The 18,862-nt window shown below is 55.8% G+C and overlaps 4 protein-coding genes, 1 long non-coding RNA gene and 3 other non-coding genes across 11 annotated transcripts; 2 read left to right on the top strand and 6 right to left on the bottom strand.

Annotated features, from left to right (window-relative positions):
* Positions 1-333: 333 nt before the first annotated feature.
* Positions 334-2,654, top strand: SOX15 (SRY-box transcription factor 15). Its single transcript, XM_003810082.5, has 2 exons — positions 334-1,688; positions 2,286-2,654. Exons 1-2 carry the CDS (start codon positions 1,156-1,158, stop codon positions 2,452-2,454), a joined length of 702 nt encoding a protein of 233 aa, XP_003810130.1. The 5' UTR covers positions 334-1,155; the 3' UTR covers positions 2,455-2,654.
* MPDU1 (mannose-P-dolichol utilization defect 1) lies at positions 2,640-7,001 on the bottom strand. Of its 3 annotated transcripts, XM_003810078.7 has the most exons (7): positions 6,864-7,001; positions 5,034-5,099; positions 4,753-4,885; positions 4,051-4,136; positions 3,811-3,929; positions 3,557-3,667; positions 2,640-3,406 (listed from the first exon to the last, which is right to left on the bottom strand). In XM_003810078.7, the coding sequence occupies exons 1-7, from the start codon at positions 6,964-6,966 to the stop codon at positions 3,281-3,283; spliced, it is 744 nt and encodes a 247-aa protein (XP_003810126.1). In that variant the 5' UTR covers positions 6,967-7,001; the 3' UTR covers positions 2,640-3,280. The 3 variants fall into 3 exon arrangements, with proteins under 3 accessions (XP_003810126.1, XP_024782049.1, XP_008960684.1); XM_024926281.5 differs by lacking the exon at positions 3,811-3,929 and having other exon boundaries at positions 3,990-4,136; XM_008962436.5 differs by having other exon boundaries at positions 3,557-3,929.
* A 789-nt stretch (positions 7,002-7,790) lies between these two features.
* LOC100977865 (uncharacterized) lies at positions 7,791-8,894 on the top strand. The gene is made up of 2 exons (XR_008621685.2): positions 7,791-7,929; positions 8,710-8,894. It is a non-coding gene; the product is annotated as an uncharacterized LOC100977865 (long non-coding RNA).
* Positions 8,762-11,329, bottom strand: CD68 (CD68 molecule). 2 transcript variants are annotated; one of them, XM_003810076.6, is made up of 6 exons: positions 11,142-11,329; positions 10,541-11,058; positions 10,283-10,402; positions 10,085-10,157; positions 9,802-9,972; positions 8,762-9,490 (listed from the first exon to the last, which is right to left on the bottom strand). In XM_003810076.6, exons 1-6 carry the CDS (start codon positions 11,188-11,190, stop codon positions 9,357-9,359), a joined length of 1,065 nt encoding a protein of 354 aa, XP_003810124.1. In that variant the 5' UTR covers positions 11,191-11,329; the 3' UTR covers positions 8,762-9,356. The 2 variants fall into 2 exon arrangements, with proteins under 2 accessions (XP_003810124.1, XP_034797344.1); XM_034941453.3 differs by having other exon boundaries at positions 10,541-10,977; positions 11,142-11,287.
* Positions 11,330-12,248: 919 nt separating this feature from the next.
* Positions 12,249-18,857, bottom strand: EIF4A1 (eukaryotic translation initiation factor 4A1). The gene is made up of 11 exons (XM_008962442.4): positions 18,020-18,857; positions 16,576-16,624; positions 16,197-16,329; positions 15,619-15,758; positions 14,186-14,354; positions 13,715-13,824; positions 13,388-13,531; positions 13,169-13,306; positions 12,959-13,048; positions 12,631-12,710; positions 12,249-12,533 (listed from the first exon to the last, which is right to left on the bottom strand). Exons 1-11 carry the CDS (start codon positions 18,040-18,042, stop codon positions 12,389-12,391), a joined length of 1,221 nt encoding a protein of 406 aa, XP_008960690.1. The 5' UTR covers positions 18,043-18,857; the 3' UTR covers positions 12,249-12,388.
* Positions 12,784-12,920, bottom strand: LOC112437649 (small nucleolar RNA SNORA67). Its single transcript, XR_003026209.1, has one exon. It is a non-coding gene; the product is annotated as a small nucleolar RNA SNORA67 (small nucleolar RNA).
* On the bottom strand, positions 13,926-14,067 carry LOC112437694 (small nucleolar RNA SNORD10). The gene has a single exon (XR_003026246.1). It is a non-coding gene; the product is annotated as a small nucleolar RNA SNORD10 (small nucleolar RNA).
* On the bottom strand, positions 16,028-16,162 carry LOC112437661 (small nucleolar RNA SNORA48). Its single transcript, XR_003026220.1, has one exon. It is a non-coding gene; the product is annotated as a small nucleolar RNA SNORA48 (small nucleolar RNA).
* Positions 18,858-18,862: the final 5 nt, after the last annotated feature.

Raw genomic sequence — 18,862 nt, 5'->3', positions numbered from 1 at the left:
TTGGGCAGAGTGGGGAGCAGGGTTCCCTCACAGCAGCCTCTGGAGCCCGGGGTCCGGCCTTCTTGGTGGTGTTCTGTTCTGGCTCCAGGCTTTTTCTCCGGCATGCGCATCACAGACCTCTTAACTTGGGGAGTTGTCCTGGGTTTCCTGGCTCCCCCCTCATGACTTGGACGACTGAAGCTAAAACTTGCCATAATTCAATAGCAGTGGAGAAATATAGGTTTAGGGACTGGAGTTGGGAGGGCTTAAGTTTTCTCACTTGGGAAAGGGGTTGAATCACGGCCCAAGCACCTGCTGGAATGACTCAGGAAACAAAAATGGTCTCCCTCCTCGGCCTTTCTTGCCCCAGGGGCAGGTCTGGGATTTGAGGAGCAACAGGCACCAGGAAAGGGGTTGGGGTGGTGGTCCGGGATGCTCCCAAGCTCCTCTCAGCACAACTCGGGCCCTGAGGGCACTTCATCCTCGTGTTTGATCCCATTGTGGAAAGAATTGGCTTTAAATTGCCTGTGCTTCAGGGAGGGGAGGCAATCAGCAACGGGCTGGAAGGCCTGACATCAGGTCTTGGGTGGGGGGGGCGGGGGGGCGTGGCACCCTGAGGGTGTTGGGGGCTGGGACAAACAGGACACCTGGGTTTACCTACGGGCTGCGGATGTTGGCGCCCTTAAGGAGGTGCAGTCTTAGGGGAGGGACAGGGGCGGAGTTAGTCTTTAAAAGCTGTTCCCAGGTCTGGCCCGCCTGCCACAAACGCTGAGCCCAGGTGGGAGAGGTCTGGGGTATCCGCGCCTGGCAGCTGTCGGAACTCCGGAGACCACAAAGGGGTTTATGGTTTACCCCCTCCACGGAAGGTCGGTCTGATCGCAGCTGCGGGTCGGGGAGAGGGACCGGGGGTCCCCCAGTCAGTAGGCCTCAGAACACCTCTTCAGTGCCGGGGCACCAGACAGCGGATTTTGCATTCGACTCTCCCCATAGTGTGCCGAACAGGTTGGAAGCAAAGGCTCCGGTTTAAGCTCTGGACTTGGGGATAAAATACACTTTTTAAGGACCCAAGTTCCTCGGCAACGACTCCAGACTGGGAAGACCTTTCCATTTTCAGGATCGACGCTTCACGTTGAGGGGAGGGCATTCAGGACGCCCTCTTAAGGCTTCTCCCAACCCATGGCGCTACCAGGCTCCTCACAGGACCAGGCCTGGAGCCTGGAGCCTCCGGCTGCCACGGCTGCTGCCTCCTCATCTTCGGGACCCCAGGAGCGGGAGGGCGCTGGGAGCCCCGCGGCCCCCGGGACGCTGCCCCTGGAGAAGGTGAAGCGGCCGATGAACGCGTTCATGGTGTGGAGCTCCGCTCAGCGCCGCCAGATGGCGCAGCAGAACCCCAAGATGCACAACTCCGAGATCTCCAAGCGCCTGGGCGCGCAGTGGAAGCTGCTGGACGACGACGAGAAGCGGCCCTTCGTGGAGGAGGCCAAGCGGCTCCGCGCCCGACACCTGCGCGACTACCCCGACTACAAGTACCGGCCTCGGCGCAAGGCCAAGAGCTCGGGCGCCGGACCTTCCCGCTGCGGACAGGGAAGAGGCAACCTGGCCAGCGGCGGCCCGCTCTGGGGGCCGGGGTACGCGACCACCCAACCGAGCAGAGGCTTTGGGTACAGACCCCCCAGCTACTCGACAGCCTACCTGCCAGGCAGCTATGGGTGAGTGCCTGGGAAGCGGGCCGAAGACGGAGGCCCATGCGCCCCTCTTCTGGAGCCTTGGTGGGGGCGGATGCCGGAGGACGGGAGCCCACCCAAGCAGAGGCCACTCGCGGCCAAGGTGTGGCGGGCGCAGGCCCAGTACCTCCGGGGCCTGTGTAGGGCGGGGCGGGTCAGGGTTCTCCCAGAGGGCGTTTCCATCTCAGTCTGAAGGTGGTGGGCCCTGTAGGGTCAGGGGACTGACCCCTGGATGCGACTGTGTCCTAGTCAGATGCCCCGTTTCCCCCCTGCTTCTGGCCTGTGTGTGACCCAGCTTCCTCTCCCAGCCCCCAGGGCAAGGAGAGGCCGAGCTCATTCTGCCTTTTCCTGGCCTGACTCCCCAAGAGGAAAACAGCCGTGCAGCACGCAAGCCCGCTCCCGAGCGTGCCCCAACAGGGCCGCGGGCTCTCCATCCCGGGGTCGGCTTCCATGCCTGCTGCGCCCAGCGGGCTGGGTAGCCAGGGCTGGGTGGGTGGCACGCTCTACCCTGTCTGCCCAGAACTGGCCAGACTCACCTCCAACCCAGGGAAGTGCCCTCTAACCTCTTGTTTCTCTCTGCAGCTCTTCCCACTGCAAACTGGAAGCCCCCTCACCGTGCTCCCTCCCTCAGAGTGACCCTAGGCTCCAGGGGGAACTGCTGCCCACCTATACCCACTACCTGCCCCCCGGCTCTCCCACTCCATACAACCCTCCCCTTTCTGGTGCCCCCATGCCCCTAACCCACCTCTAACCCTCATGGACGCAGACCTCACGGGACGGGCCTCATCCTCCTTTTCTAATCCAGCAGCATCCCCTACCCCAGGCTGTCAAACCTTTCTCCTGTTGGACTACAGTTCAGAGGCAGCCTGCAGTCCTCCCATGATAGCCAGGGAGAGCCGCACAACATACAATTATATTTTTGGTAGGATTAAACAGTTTTGTATTATTCAACTGAGTCTCCAGTCTTTATTGTCCCATCTGTTCCCCTCACTGCAGCAGGAACCAGCCCCATCTCCACTCCCTTCCGCCTAGACCTGCCAGAGCAGGAACCTCCTCACCCCACCCTGGGGCCCTGCCTGAGTCATTGTCCGTCCCCCTTCCCCCACCCCAGCACTGGGGTCCGGGAGACAGTCCCAGCCGGGCTGAGGGAGGGAGGCAGCCACAGCCTCCCAGTCCCTCCACTCTGCCGTCCAGACTCAGTCTTCCAGGGCCAGAAGGGAAGCAGGGAGGCTGGAGGACAGGGTAAAACATTTGCCCAGGATAGTGTTAAACAGCTGGAAATTGCTGCTAGAGGAGGAGGCTTGGCTGAATGACTGAATTAATAGTACACGTACAGGGCTTACGAAAGCACTCAAATGTCAAATTTTTGGCTTGGGAGACTCTACCCCCATCCTCTCCTTTTCTAAGGATCTGGATCCATCAACCATTTGTTTCCACTAAAAGAAAACCCTGGCTCAGAAAGTCTGCAAGTGCAGAGGAATGGAGGATGAGTAAGTCACACCAGCAGGCTGGCTCAGATGGGGAGAACCCTGAGGTTGGGTGAATGAGTGGAAACGGAATGACTCCAGTAGCTGGCTCTACTGCGCCTTTTTCTGCTTGTGGGGAGGCTTTGCATTCCAGTAGAAGAGCAGCTGGGCGGCGATGAGGCCGTTGCAGAGAGAGGAGACCACAAAGGTCCCAGCCATCAGGGGATCTCCGGTTTCCTGGTTGCAAGAGACAGAGCCAGGGTTACCCTTCAGCATAGCTCAAGAAAGGTTCCTTTATGGACAAAGGTTCCTCACGGGGCAGCTTTGGCCCTTAGCTGGGAGAAGACGAGGTTTTAGTGCCTTCTAGAAGGAAGATGTTGCACTCACCTGAATGGAAGTGAAGATTCGGGCCAGGGAGCCCCCAAACAGCAGGAAGACTGTGATGGCTGAGAGCTGGCCTGTGTGCCCGTTGTGGTAGTTGGTGGCTGCCTGGAGAAGCTAGGGGAGGAGTTGAGACCTTTGGCTCTGTCACCTGAGCTCTTCCCATGCTCCCCCAAGTCCAACACCCCCACACTTTGATCTTCTACTCTTCCCCCCCACCCTGCCCCCCCAACATCTTGTCCCTTGCTCCTGGTACCCACCCTCCCCACCACCACAGCAGGCACATTGGAGGCCTGGAGCAGGGTGACTACAGTCAAGGGCGTCAGAGGTGAGAGAAGCACCAGAAGGACCAGGCCGTAGCAAGCGAGGAAAGCGACACCTAGGGGTGGGGAGACAGGAGTCCTTGTCAATCTCTCCACATCATTTGGCTTTCCCAGACCTGAGTTCCCAGCAGGGTTCCCAGGAACCACACAGCCTGCTCTTGGGTAAGTCCCCAGCACCTTTCACAGTCTGTCCTCTGTAGTGCATGACCAGGAAGCAGATGGTGATCGTCTGGAGCATCAGGAATAAGGCTTCACCCCAAGAGCTGCAGAGTCAAGAGTTGAGAGGAAGAAAGGCGGGCCTAGAAAGAGGCAGGGAAAGCCTCCATAGCCCATCCATCCAGGGACACCATGCTCTGATCACGCTTCTCTACAGCCCCCACACGGGACTGGCTCATTCTGAATCGTGGCCATTCTCGGGATGCTCACCCCTTCTCAAGATCACCTCCACTGGTGATGATTAGGTTTCTAAAAGGGCTTAAAACTTTCCTAGCCCCTTGTCCCTTTTTTTTTTTTTTTTTAAGACAGAGTTTCGCTCTTGTTGCCCAGGCTGGAGTGCAGTGGCGCAATCTTGGCTCACTGCAACCTCTGCCTCCCAGGTTCAAGTGATTCTCCTGCCTCAGCCTCCCAAGTAGCTGGGATTACAGGTGCCCATCACCACACCCAGCTAATTTTGTATTTTTAGTAGAGACGGGGTTTCACCATGTTGGCCAGTTCGAACTCCTGACCTCAGGTGATCCACCCGCCTCGGCCTCCCAAAGTGCTGGGGTTACAGGCGCAAGCCACTGGGCCCGGCCACTTTGCTGCCTTGTAACCTCCTTCACCTTAATCCCCATTAGAGTTGTGGGTATTACCCTTGGGGTGGAAGGGTGGGCCCCTCACCTGAATGGGAAGTTGTTAGTGATGCTGTAGACCATGGTCCCAGTCAATGCCACTAGCTCCAGCATTACAGACTGGAGACTCAACCCTTCAGCACTCTTGGCTCCCAGGATTTTAAACACCTGGGGCAGCTTTACTAGGGGAAAGATGAGAAAAGTAGGACTGAGGACTCTCCATTCTTTGGGATGCAACACAACAGCTATAGAACAAACACCCACACAGTTGATGGCCTCTCAGCACCTCCACCCCAACCCAACAGCTGGAAAGAAAGATAAGAGACATACCTAGAAGTGAGCCAGCCACAATGCCCAGCCCCAGGCCTTTGCTGAGGAGAATCTTGAGGCAGGGGACTGAGGAGAGAAAAAAGGGTAAGCAGACAGGAGATGTCTGAAACCCAGGCCAGGGCTTGAAGCTCCTGTGGGCTCTCCCCGAGCCCCCTTACCCACACCAGGGTCTTGCATTGTCTTGGGGAGAGGAGAGGCGGAGGGCAGTGAGAAAGTCCTGGTCCTTCCTGCTCCAAACCACCACACTTTTTTTTTTTTTTGAGACAGAGTCTTGCTCTGTCACCCAGGCTGGAGTGCAGTGGCCCAATCTCAGCCCACTGCAGCCTCTGCCTCTTGGGTTCAAGCAATTCTCTTGTCTCAGCCTCCCAAGTAGCTAGAATTACAGGCACACACCACCATGCCTGGCTAATTTTTGTGTTTTTAGTAGAGACAGGGTTTCACCATGTTGGCCAGGCTGGTCTCGAACTCCTGACCTCAGATGATCCACCTGCCTCAGCCTCCTAAAGTGCTGGGATTATAAGCTCGAGCTACCGCACCGGGCCCCAGACTGTTACTTTCCAAAACAGCTTTTCTCCGATGCCTACCACCCCCCACATCCAATCTTCCATTCCCTATAAATTAACACCCAAACTTGGCTTGACCTCCACGGCTCTCCATTGCTTCCGCATATAAAGCTGAGAAATGCCCAAGAGCTCTCTGATCCTTTATTTCCCTTCTCTGGGCCAATGGGTGCCCCATTTCACATGTCTTCTCTCTCCAAAGACAAGTCTTCATACCATTTTTTTTTTCTTATTTTAATTTTGAGACGGAGTTTCACTCTTGTTGCCCAGGCTGGAGTGCAACGGCACGATCTCGGCTCACTGTAACCTCTGTCGCCCGGGTTTAAGCGATTCTCCTGCCTCAGCCTCCCGAGTAGCTGGGATTACAGGCGCCTGCCACAACGCCCGGCTAATTTTTTGTATTTTTAGTAGAGGCGGGGTTTCGCCCTATTGGCCAGGCTGGTCTCCAACGCCTGACCTCAGGTGATCCACCCGCTTCGGCCTCCCAAAGTGCTGGGATTACAGGCGTGAGCCACCGTGCCCGCCCCATACCACTCTTTCTTGAACACTCTGACTGTCCCTGGCCCCTACTCAGGGACTAAACCTTACTCTTTCAAGGCTTGCTTTTATGCCCTGGCCATCCACAACTTCTCTAGCCTTGAAGCCTTCCCCTCAAGGAACTTGGTCTAGTGGGAGTCTGACTCTCACGGGTCATGAATGCGGCTAAAACAAAGTGCCCCACGAGCTCAAGAGAGCTACCATGAACTGACAGGGGCAGACTGACGCTTCCCAAACGGTCTGACGGTGGGCCTTGTGGAGCTGTCTCGCAATCAGAAAAAGGAAGGAAGGCAAATTATTCCGAAATCAGACTATGAGCAAACCTGGAGGCTGGAAAGAAAGCAATCAGGGTGGCGGAGCCTTTGGGGGTGCAATGAAGGCCCGATTCATCAGGGGCTTTGAATTAAGTTTAACCCTGCTAGCGATCTGATAAAGGTTGGCATGATTTGACTTAATTTTTATTTTGTTTTATAAAAGTTGACTCTTCGTTTTTCGTTGTCGCTACAGCACAAACTCCACAAAGAAATAATTCCACCCGGTGACTTCCCCACTGGCACTAATATGGTGTCCTCCCTCTAAGGAGCCCGAGACACTTCCGCCCTTCTCAGAAATGACTTCCGTCCAGCTCGGCATGGCGGCAGTCACTGCCGTCACTTAGTCGCCGATCAAGCCTTGGACTAAGGGCCCACGGTCCCTCGAGTAGGACTTGGATCGGATGCTGAATAAAACTCACCGTGAAGCAAGTCCCACTGAACGAAAAGTTGGTCGTAGCATTTCTCAGGTAAAAGAATCGGCACGAGCAGCCGTTTAAGCGGTCCGTCCGCCTCGGCCGCCATATTGCAAAGCTAGCTTCCGCCAGTCTCTCCAGACCGCCATTGACTTTCGTTGCGCGTGCGCGCTGCGGACACTCCGCCTCCCGTTCTTTTCCCGCGGCGAAGCTGGCCCGCCCCGTGCCCCGCTCTTTCTGACGCTACCCACCCTCGCTCTAGTGGCGTAAAATAAGTCTCAGTCAGGGACCACGTTTTGGACGCGCTGTTGGAATTCTAAAGCTTGCCGAAGCTGCACGCCTGCGCAGTTAGACCTCCCACGCCTTTGTTGACGCTTCCAGTTTGGAAGCCAGATTTACACCCCTGCCTTTCTCCGCTCCTCCTGCTGGGCGCCATCTTGTCTTCTCCTAGCACACTTTGTATTGTTCGAAGTTGAGAGAGAAGGAGCCCGAGTCTCCGAGGTGGCGTTGGGTGGGGGCGCTACTAGCTCCCGTTCTCTCAGCGTCTCTAGAGGGAAGGGCGCCGGTGGGAGCAGGAGAGTCTGCACCGGGCAGGCCTCCTTAGGTGCCGGGTTGCGCGCAGGGCCCTGTGCTTGTCTCGCCTCCGGTTGGCTCAGGCCTCGGAGCATGAGTGCGCCGGCAACTGCTGGGCCCGGGACAGTGAAGCAGAGGAGGAGGTGGGGGAGGCGAGCCCAGGTCGGGGAAGGGCAGCACCTGAATCACCCTTGGGGCCCAGACCCCCAAGAGTCTCCGGGGAGCCGAGGCCTCGCGAGGCAGTCCCGGGATTCGCCCCCTCCCCTCTGGCCCGAGGGCGCACCACGTGCTGGGCAGAGACTTCGGTGAGGCCGAGTGGACCCTGCCGCGCTGCTTGGGAAAGGGCACCTTGGACTACCTGGTGGGGGCGTTGTGCTTCGTTACCGACCTCCGGGACGCCAACCCACGGTGCCCACCCGTGCGTCATTCCGCTGTGGATCAGCCCTTTGGCGGCCCCCCTCCAAAGTCTACAAGGTCACACGGATGTCTGCAGGCAGAGGTGGGGTTGCTGGGGCCCTGCCAGGTGAGGGCTGCCCTTGTGGGGCAGTCTCTGGGCCTTGGAGGCCGGAAGCCTCCTGGGGCTCCTACGGCTGGGGGGTGCTGCTCATCCTGGCTCCCAGGGATTGCGCCATAGCCAGCTGTAATGGGTGGGACTGGCGCTCACTGCTGGTGCAGGCTGTGGCCATCTGGGAGGTCCTTTCTAGAATCTGGACCTTGGCTGTCCTGAGAGTGACACTCCTCAAGTACTGGGGGCATGAAGTTAGGCTTGGCAGGTGGCCCTGTCTGGGGGGCATGCTGTTCCCAGGAGCCCCCAGTGGAGGTCAGAGTACCCACTGCTCCTTGATTCAACCCCTTGCAGGTGGGATAGGAGCATCCCAGGTGCTGCGAGGGTTTGATTCAACCCCTTGCAGGTGAGATAGGAGCATCCCAGGTGCTGTGAGGGTTTAATCGGGCTCTTCTGCTGGCCCTGAGTATGGTGGACAGGACAGGACATTCTCATTGCTCAGGAGCCACTGGCGCTGCCTTTGGGAATGAAGTTCCACAGCCCCCCACTCATTGCTTTGGCTGTCTGCTGCATTTGAAACCGTACGAGGGTCAGGAAAAAGGCTGCGGGGATGAATGGCTCTACCGGCTTGCCAGGGATGGGGAACTGGAGCAGCCAGTGGCCCCAAGAGGAGGAAGGAAGGGAGGCACGGCAGACCCAACACCAGCTGTGCCAGGCTTTGGGGGGTGAACCCATGAGGCATCGTCACACACTGACATTTTCATCTCTCCTCAGCAGCTGCTTCCGGCTCCCTGAGACCCAGCCATGGAAGGCATAGAAAGGCATGTGACAAGAAACTCATGGCTTTTAATCCTGGCAGGACAAGGAAAACCCCGTCAAAGATTTGCATAAATTTTGCTGCTCTCCTGCTGGGGCGGGGGGCAGTTCGTCACATTTAATAAAATTCTCTCCCTCCCTTCTCCCGACTGCATTATCTCATATTTATTTGAGACAGTCTGGCTCTGTCGCCCAGGCTGGAGTGCAGTGGCGCGATCTTGGCTCAGTGGCGCGATGACGGCTCACTGCAACCTCCACCTCCTGGGTTCAAGCAGTTCTGCCTCAGCCTCCCAAGTAGCTGGGATTACAGGCCAGCTGGGATTACGCCGCCACACCTAGCTAATTGTATTTTTAGTAGAGACAGGGTTTCACCATGTTGGCCAGGCTGGTCTCAAAACTCCTGACCTCCAGTGATCCACCTGCCTCAGCCTCCCAAAGTGCTGGGATTACAGGCGTGAGCCGTCATGCCCGGCTTTCTTTTTGTTCTTCAAGAAAGGGAAGGAAAATAACATTGTCTTTGAGCCAGTTGCGTGTCGAGGAAATAAGGGTACCCCCCCCCCACCACACCCCAACCCCCTCAGTGCCCTGGGGTTTGAAGCAAATGCTCAGAGGGCCTGGTAGGCGGATGGGCGTCTCCGGATGATGCAGAAGGCAATAAGCACCAGGGCGAGGAGGCCAAGAAGGATCAGGCCGATGATGAGAGGCAGCAAGATGGACCGGTCACTGGGGCAGGAGAAACCTGGCGGAAGGATAGGGCAGGTAGGTATTTGCAGTGACATGCTGGTTGGGATAAAGGTGGGAGGAGGGAATGGGGGGATGCTGGGGAGTAGGAGATTGGTGAGGAGCTCACCGCAGTGACTCAGCAGTGATAAAAGGGGGAAACTGGCAGAGTCTTGTAGAGGATGGAAAGAAAGCTGCCCTGTAGCCATGACAAGCTGGGAGAGCGAGATTTGGGGGGTTAAGAAGAGAGATGAGTGGCTTATGGGCCTGGGGAAGGGGTTTTCAGTGCAGTGGGAGGATTCTAGGAGGGAAGGAGTAGGTAGGTCTTACTTTGCCCAAAGACCCCTGTGTGGGGCAGCTGAGCAGCCTGGAGCCTCAGGGAGAGCAGGTCGAGGTGGACAGCTGGTGAAAGAATGATGCTCGAGTTGCTGCAACTGAAGCTCCGGCCCAGGGGTGCTTGGAGATCTCGAAGGGATGCATTCTGAGCCGAGAATGTCCACTCTGGAGGAGTGAGGAAGGGTCAGATCCTATCCACCTCCCTGGCCCCAGCTTAGTCCTTTCAGGAACCCTGGCGTCTAGTGGTAGCAATGAGAAAGGGAAGGAGGTTACTTACGTGCTGCGTGGGGGAAGGACACATTGTACTCCACCGCCATGTAGCTCAGGTAGACAGCCTTCTGCTGGAGGTCCTGTGGGGTGAAGAGGAAGGCGCAGGTGGTATCCCTCTCCACAGAGGAAGGAGCAGCGTGTGGGATTGGGAGGGGTGGGGCGCCGGGAGGCTGAGTGAGGGGTGAGACTGAGGTCATGGCTATACCTGCATGAATCCAAAGCTGAGGTGTCCATAGGGGAATGAGAGAAGCAGGTGGGGATGGGCACCCTCACAGCTTCCCTGGACCTTGGTTTTGTTGGGGTTCAGTACAGAGATGCCCCAGGCCTGCGGAAGTTAAAGATTGGAAGGTCACAAGACTGCATGCGATGCCAGCCAAGGTTCCCTGTCCCCTCTTCCTTCTTCCCTCTGAGCCTATATCCAGTCCTGCCTCCCTCCCCTCTCATCCCCCAGTTTTAGCTTTACCTCTCCTCCACCCTGGGTTGTGTACATGACTCGAATCTGAATCTGGGCTTGGAGGTGGACACAGGGCTGGGAACCATTGGTCCACGTGTAGTCTCCAATGGTCTCCTTGGAGGTTGGGCTAGGACTCGGAGAGGGTGGAGGTGGTTCTGGGTGGGCAGAACTGGTGAATCCTGGGCTGGTGGCAGTGCTGTTGCTTGTTGGATGAACCGTGGCATTTCCATGACTAGTGGTGGCAGGACTGTGAGTGGCAGTTGAGGGTCCCTGGCTGGTGGCAGTGCTATTGCTTGTTGGATGAACTGTGACGTTTCCATGGCTGGTGGTGGTGGGGTTGTGAGTGGCAGTCGTGGGTCCGTGGCTGGCGGTGCCTGTGGTGGTTGTCCTGTGAGTGGTGGTTTTGTGGCTCTTGGTCGTCCTGTGGCTGGTGGTCCCAGTGCTCTCTGTAACCGTGGGTGTCACCGTGAAGGATGGCAGCAAAGTAGCTGATTTTTTGTGAGGACAGTCATTCCCTGTCCCCTGGGCTTTTGGCAGAGAGGAGATGGTTAGCAACCCAGGGCAGGCTCCCTCCCAGGGGCCCCCTCCCCTCAGCCTCCTTCCTCCTTACCTGCCAGTAGCCCCAGCAGGGCCCCCGAGAAAAGCACAGCCAGCCTCATGGCTGAACCACCTCACCCAAAGTCCAGCTAGGCTGTCTGCACCAGTTGCTCAACCCTGCTCCCTCAGCCCTCTCTTGGAAAGGAGGAAATGAAAGTCTCACTTCCTGTACTGGAGATGATCCCACCCACAGCCTGACTCAGGGGCCTCAGCTCTAGCCACCTCTCTCTTAGTCATTAGTTTTTGTAATTAAGTTAGGGGACTGTTGGCCCTGCTTCATCAGGGCAAAGTCAACAGTGTCACATGGGTGCAAACAGGGAGTCCTAGGGCAGGTGATCCACAGGGATCCATGTGTCAAACTCAGCGAAACTTGCTTGGCAGTTGTGGCAAGTGGCTATGGGAACAGCTGAGGTACAGGCCCCTCCCTCAGTGGGGAAATCAGTTTCCACTCCCCTTTCCCCTGGATCTCTGGGCTGACCCCTGTACTACTTCCTCTTGGCTGCGGCACGTGAGGGGCTTGTGACCATCCACACCCAGCCCTTTACAGAGGGGCAGCACTCCAGTCAGCATTGTCGTTCTCAGAGCCGAGAACATGGCTTTCCAGGGTCTGGGAACTCAGATGGTGACAAGAAAGCAACAGCCCAAAGGTAACCATCTGCTGGGGAAGCGGGGAGCAGAGATGCACCCAGTAGCAGGTGGGAGAGGGAAGGGGAGGTAAGAAATGAGAAGCCCAAACAGGCAGTTTCCAAGTCATTTTATTCAGAATTTTGTGTTTGTTTCCTGAATCAATAAATACTATACAAAACAATGTAAAAATGGCTACCATTTTCTCTCCCCTGCTTCCCCCCACCTGGGGACAACCCCCTGGGCAACCTCACTTAGGGGTTTTAGGGGTTCTCCCTCCAGATTTGGTCCAGCAAATGAGGCTGAGTGACATAGTCCCTTGAATCACTTTCAAAGGAGCTCAGCTGAGGTGAGGAGAGCCTCTGGGATCTGGAGGTTACAAGGTTAGGGAAATGGATTAGTGTTTTTTTTTTTTTTTTTTTTGGGAGAAGAGCCGGCGCCTGGGGCAAGAGCCTACCCCAAAGAAAAGGGTGTCTAAAATGTTCACGGTTCCTTCTTTTGCCTCAAAAAGTGACATTTATTCAAAGAAAAAAATGACAAGATGTCCATCCCTTGGCTCCCTTCCCTCCCCCCTCCTGCTGCTCCTCAGCCCCCAGAGATTGAGCCCTGGCTGGGGCTGGGTGGCAGGACAGCCCCTCAGATGAGGTCAGCAACATTGAGGGGCATTTCCTCAATGGAGGTGTTGTAGAAGGTCTCAATGTCTCGAAGAGTCCTCTTGTCTTCTTCTGTCACCATGTTAATAGCCACACCTTTACGGCCAAACCGTCCACCTCGACCGATTCTGGAAAACAAGGAAGGGGATGAGGAATATCAGGAGCTTTAAGCCTAGGGAGGGCCAGGTGTGAAGGGGTAGGGGAGTGTTCCAGATCTACGCTTACCTGTGGATATAGTTTTCCCTGTTGGTGGGAAGGTCATAGTTGATGACTAAAGAAACCTGCTGCACATCAATGCCTCTGGCCTACGTCAAGAAAGACAACTCTTCAGCATGTGCACGGAGGACACTCTATCCCGGAGGGAAGACACTTAGGCATCCATGTGGGCAGCCAAGGAAGGCAGAGGAAATAAGCATCCCAGTTCCCCAAAGGCCTTAGGCATGCCAGATTCTATTCCAAGCTGCTACTTTCCTGAGAGGCACTGATGTCCCCTTGGAGAGGGAATCACCTTGGATCCTCCCTTCTGCCTTTCCTATCAGTTCCCTCTACTCACCAGTAGGTCAGTGGTAATCAAAACTCTGCTAGAGCCAGAACGAAACTCCCTCATGATCACGTCTCGTTCCTTTTGGTCCATATCTCCATGCTGGAAGAGAAAACAAATATGCAGCAGACCAGGTAGGCACATGGGTTCCAGGAACCCTGGCTTCAAGTAAGACACTTCTGACGGGCAGACCCACAACAGGCTGGCAGCGGGCAAACACACCATGGCGGATACAGTGAAATCTCGAGCATGCATCTTCTCGGTGAGCCAGTCCACCTTCCTCCGGGTGTTGATGAAGATGACTGCCTGGGTGATGGTCAGGGTTTCATACAAGTCACATAGTGTGTCCAGCTTCCACTCCTGGAGGTTGGGGGACAAAAATCAGTCAGGGGCTATACCCAACAACTCACTACCAGGCCCGCCTCCTGCACTGGGCCCCACCTCTCGTTCCACGTTGATGTAGAACTGGCGGATACCCTCCAGGGTCAACTCTTCCTTCTTGACAAGAATCCGAATGGGGTCCCTCATGAACTTCTTGGTCACCTCAAGCACATCAGAAGGCATTGTGGCTGACAGCAAAACTACCTAGTGGAAAAAAAGGCCAGTCTTAGAGTGCTGGTTCCTTCCTGAGGCCTGCTCCCTTCCCTAGCCACACCTAAAACTGAAGCAGATGCATAAAAAGGCTCAAGACAAGAATCCAGTATTTGGTTCCCCTGGCACTTACTATTTTTCAAGAATCATTAGCTATTCAAGCAAGACTGCCCTCACCTGGGTGTTGCTGTTGAGCTTTTGGAATATGTCATAGATCTGGTCCTTGAATCCACGGCTTAACATTTCGTCAGCTTCATCCAGTACAAACATCTTGATGTATTTGGGGGCTAGAGAAAAAAAAAAGCCAATATATAGCATATAATTAGGGAAATGTGGGAGAGATATATCCAACTTCGCTGATAAAAAACAGAGAGGGGCCAAGTAGTCTGCTCTCAGAGTACAAAGAGTGATCCTTTGCCCAGGACCTTCCCGCCAGGCAGACAACAGCCCTGGGAAGTAGGACACTGCCAGGGCTGCACTGGCAGGGAAGCCAGAGGCTCAGATGACACGCATGGGCTCCATCACAGAGCAGCTCTTCCCCCAGAGAGAAACCAGCATCCTTGGGAATGACTCTGGCTTACGCTGAAAGACTGGAAAGCGTGCACAAGAGCAAAGTGACCCAGGGCATTGGAGAACTGAATTACTCACACAGGTATCTCCGGTTAAGCATATCAAACACACGGCCAGGGGTACCCACGATGATGTGGGGAGCTTCCATCTGCAGTTTCTGCACCTCAGCACGCACGTTGGTGCCCCCGATACAGGCGTGACAGGAGGCGCCCATGTAGTCTCCTAGTGCCATGACCACCTTCTGTATCTGAGCAGAGAGAGGCAGGTGCTCATATGTCAGCTACCACTGTGCCCGGCACCATTCTTAAATGTTTTTCATGTATTGATTCCTAACCAACAACTTTGGGGCATGCACTATTATTAAACTCACATTCAGCTGAGAAACAGGCAGAGGCTAAAATCCACTTAAGATCGTGCTGTCAATAGGTGGCAAAGACAGGATTTCAACTCAGTCTGGTTCCTGAGTGTACAGTGATTCACAATGAGGCCGTTCAGATAATTAATTCAGTTTCTTACTCTAGATATTTAGAACCCTTAACCTTTTGAAAACTAATTTGACCAACTGCCTCATCACGCAGCAACCTTTTTTTTTTCTTTTTTTGAGACAGAGCTTTGCTCGTTCCCAGGCTGGAGTGCAATGGCACAATCTCAGCTCACTGCAACCTCCACCTCCTGGGTTAAATTCTCCTGCCTGAGCTTCCCGAGTAGCTGGGATAAAAGGCACACGCCACCATGCCTGGCTAATTTTTGTATTTTTAGTAGAGGCGGGGTTTCACTATGTTGGCCAGGCTGGTCTCCAACTCCTGATCTCAAGTGATCTGCCTGCCTTGGCCTCCCAAAGTGTCGGGATTATAGGAGTGAGCCACTGCACCCAGCCAGCAACCAGTTTTATAGAACAGGTGATGCATATCCATGTCCTATTGCACTCCTGCCATAGGACCCAAGCTACGAGGCATGTTCACTCTGAGAAAACTGAGAGCCAAGTGCCTTAGAATGGAGCTCTGCTGTAACTTCTTACATTATCCACACCCAGAATAATCACTGCCCCCGCCACAGAACATTTAAAAACATGCTCTGACATCAGTGTTGCAGCATGACCCAGGAAAAAGTCCAGCATTAGAATTGTGTGTGCCCCAGGAATGAAACAGCTCTGGCCATTAAAAGCAAGGGTGAAAAGGACTGTCCATCTGCTCTGACTACTGTAAGATCACCCCCACCACCAAGGTATCTCTTAGCCCATAGTGAAGGTGCTTATTCAGAACACAGTCAAACTTGCCCAGCCAGCCAGGCTTCACCCAACAGCCTTCCCATTTGACTCAGGAAATGGGTGGAGGAAGCAATGGTTACGTTTGGGTAAGAAATAGCTTTTAATTAACCCAGCAGGTCTCGAGAGTGTTAGGGCACCCATGTCTTCCTCCCAAGGTGGTGATCAGAGAAGACTTCTCTGGTCCTTGGATTATACTCATCATCCCTAAATCAGCCCTGAAGGAGGGAATAGAAGCCACTCTTACCTGCTGAGCCAATTCTCGAGTGGGTGCTAGGACCAAGGCCTGGGTGGCTTTTAGATCTAATTCAATCTGCTGCAGAATCGATATGGCAAATGTGGCCGTTTTCCCAGTCCCAGATTGGGCTTGAGCAATCACATCATAACCTAAACAAATAAATTAGGAGTTGAATGTGGTAAAGAGCATACCCTTTGGGATAGTCAAGTCCTAGGTTAATGAGGTCAATAAGCAACCAATGAACCAAGCATTTCATGGCTCACAAACTACCTTCCCAATCAACAGTTACACAATGGGAACCAGATCAGAAACAAGGACCAGTTATTAACTCATCTAGTATTGCACACCAAGCTGGACTAGAAACATGGCTGTAGATGCAAGTATAAGCTGGCTACAATACCACCTCTTTAAAGGAAAACTATGTGTCCAAGGCATGAACCAGGCATGGGCACGGATCAAACGCCAAGCTGGGATGAACAAGGAGTTGCTTTGTCCCTGGCTGATATGAGATGGGCATCACCAACCAGATGCCACTCTACCCAGGTCAGGGACAGTCCACAATGTCTTCTGGGACTGAGAGGTCTCACCCTTGATACAAGGTAGAATGGCTCGCTGCTGGATGGCAGAGGGCTTCTCAAAACCATAGGCGTAGATGCCACGGAGAAGGGACTCGGAGAGGTTCATGTCATCAAAGCTGTCAACAATCTCATTCCAGTTACTCTAGGGGATGCAAAGAAATTAAAGCTTGAGTCATGGAAAAGGTGGAGCTGAGCTGTAGTCTCAGAGCAAACAGAATCTGGTGCCTACTAACAAAAGCCTCAGAGCTTACAACCCCTCCTCCCTTTAGGGAAACCAGCTGCTTCTAGATGGTCTGGGAAATCAATCAAGAGGCCACTCTAACTCTATACAACTGTGAGGCTGAAAGTTGTAATGGGGGAGGACAGAATTCCATTTCTCCAGTCTCACCTCGATGACGCCTTCGGGCTCCATCCCATCGGGGCCATTGTCTCTGGATCTGTTGGTTTAAAGCACAAGTTTTGTCCCCTGCCCGACCGAAGCACTCAGAAATCCTGACAGCCGGGCTCTGTCAGGAGTGGCCTGCATGATGCCATCAACCTGCTCTCCCAGATCCAACTCCCACCAGCTCCCAAAAAGTACCCAAAGGAGGAGTTTCTATAAAACTGAGGCATTTGCCCCATGCAGGCAGCGGCTCAGGCCAGGCCACCCCCGACATAAGGGGGTGACCCTTTCTGAAGACAGGCTGGCAGGCGTGCCGCCGCGCTCACGGTGCCCAGAGGTGGTGCTTGCCGCCGGGTCCACGTGGGCCCGACCCAGCCGCTTAAAGCCCAAGCGCGTGCACCTCCCACCGCAGCACCAGCGCGCTGGAAGTCCCGCCCTTCACCTCCCAGATCGGAGGGTAGGACATCCCCTTCCCCCCACGTCATCCCGCCCGCGCCCTCCCCCACTCCCTCCAGCCGAAGCCCCCCCTCGCGTTGCCCGGATGTGGGAGGCCGCGGGCGGTGGCGGCCTCGCGCACAATGAGCCCAAGCCGAGCTAGCAAAGGGGGAGATTGCACAACACTTAGAAGCGAAGCAGACTGGGGGAGGGGAACGCCTCAGGCCACCATGTGCTCGCTCCCTCGACCACCCGGCGGCGTCTCCCAACCCTCCATGGAACAATCCACATCCCGCCCGCCCCCGTCGCGAAGTAGCGTCGCCCTCCCATACCTCAGGCCGCTCACCCCCGAAGGAAGGTGGACCTGCCCATCCGCAGTTTGCCAATAGCCCGGCTTGTGCGGCAAAATGGACCCGCCCGCCCGGCGCCGGGTGGGCTCCTGGTGCCTCACGCGGCCGCTCCTCGGGGTTAGGCTCAGTCCTGGCCGTCAAGAAAACCAGCACACTGAACGGCCGGTTTCTTCTCCCCGACCCGTGCTTTAGCCGCGACGAAGTGACTGGATCTAAGGACCAAGCACCCCCGCCTCTCGCGAGTGGTACCGTCAGAATGCTCCGGAACCCCGCGCGCCGTCCCTCCCCCGGCACAGGGAGGCAACCGGACCTGCCGGCTCTGGGCCACACATAGTGGCGGCCGCCTCCACCTTTCTTTCCCACGCCAGGTCGCGACCCCGTCTCGCCACTCAGCGCCGGGGCTTCGCGCATGGCACCGCCTCGGGTCGAGGCCTCGTAACAGACCTCGCACGCCTGACCCTAGCCGGGCTGTCCCTGCCCTCCGCCTCGACCTGGTGGCCGCGTCGGCCGTGGATCTTCCCCCTCGCCCCTCCAGGTCGGACCCTCCCCCCACCCGGCTCGGTTTCTCCCGCAACCCTGGTGGGCCTCTCAGCTACCCCCGGCGGGCCCGTCGGAAGGGGGCGGCAAAATAAGCAGCCACAATCTCTTGCAAATGCCTTTCTTACCGGGAATCCTGGCTCGCAGACATGATCCTTAGAAACTAGGGCGGAGTGCCCGCCTATCGACAACTTATAGAGCGCCCGACTCCGCCCCGGCCATCGCATTGGTTTGGCCGCCCCGGCCCCGCCTGCCGGCGCTCAGCAACTCGGCACGACGTTAGTTCCTAGTCGCTCCGGCCCGCAGGCACCATTGGATAACTCGAGTGCCTATCAAGGTGAAGGCCCGCCCCGCAGCCTCATTGGCTGGAGGGCCCGCCTTTCTCGCCGGTACGGAAGTGACATAGAGGAGTCAGGCCTCGAGGCCTGGCAGCCATCTTGGGGCCCTGCACTCTCACACGTGCGGAGGCGACAGTGCCTTGGTCATGTGGCTCCGTAGGCCCTATCACGCAAGGGGGGCGAGGTCTCAGCCTCCAGAGGCTTCCGGGCTCTGGGGGTTATCACTTCCCTTTACTTCTGCTCCAGGTTTCCACTGGACTCAAATGTTATTTGTTTTCCCCTGTAGCAGAGATGGATTCGACACTGCCTGGACGTGTGCCAGGGATGAAGGAATCAACAGCGATATCGTAGGGATGGGAGGATTCCCCTGGCTGGATGGTGGAGGGATGGAAGAAAACTGTAAAGGGCTTTGGGGTACTATCATGAATCCTGGTTGGTCCCCTCCCCAGTCCCTTGTGTCCAGTTCCCCAGCTTCCCTCTCGGATGCCCTTATTCTTGAGGCTTATCTACTTTCCCTCCTTCCTGCTCTCTGCTCCCATCTGGGGGACTTGTTTGGGTGAAGACAAGGTGTTGGCAGTGCCTGAGCCAGGGATGGAAAGCTGAACCCTTTAGTCTCAAGAGCCTGGCTGGAAG

The sequence above is a fragment of the Pan paniscus genome, chromosome 19 (genome assembly GCF_029289425.2).
Source record: "Pan paniscus chromosome 19, NHGRI_mPanPan1-v2.0_pri, whole genome shotgun sequence".
Classification (NCBI taxonomy): domain Eukaryota; kingdom Metazoa; phylum Chordata; class Mammalia; order Primates; family Hominidae; genus Pan; species Pan paniscus.
Note: the sequence above shows the minus strand (reverse complement) of the source record. Positions and strands in the feature narration are given on the sequence as shown.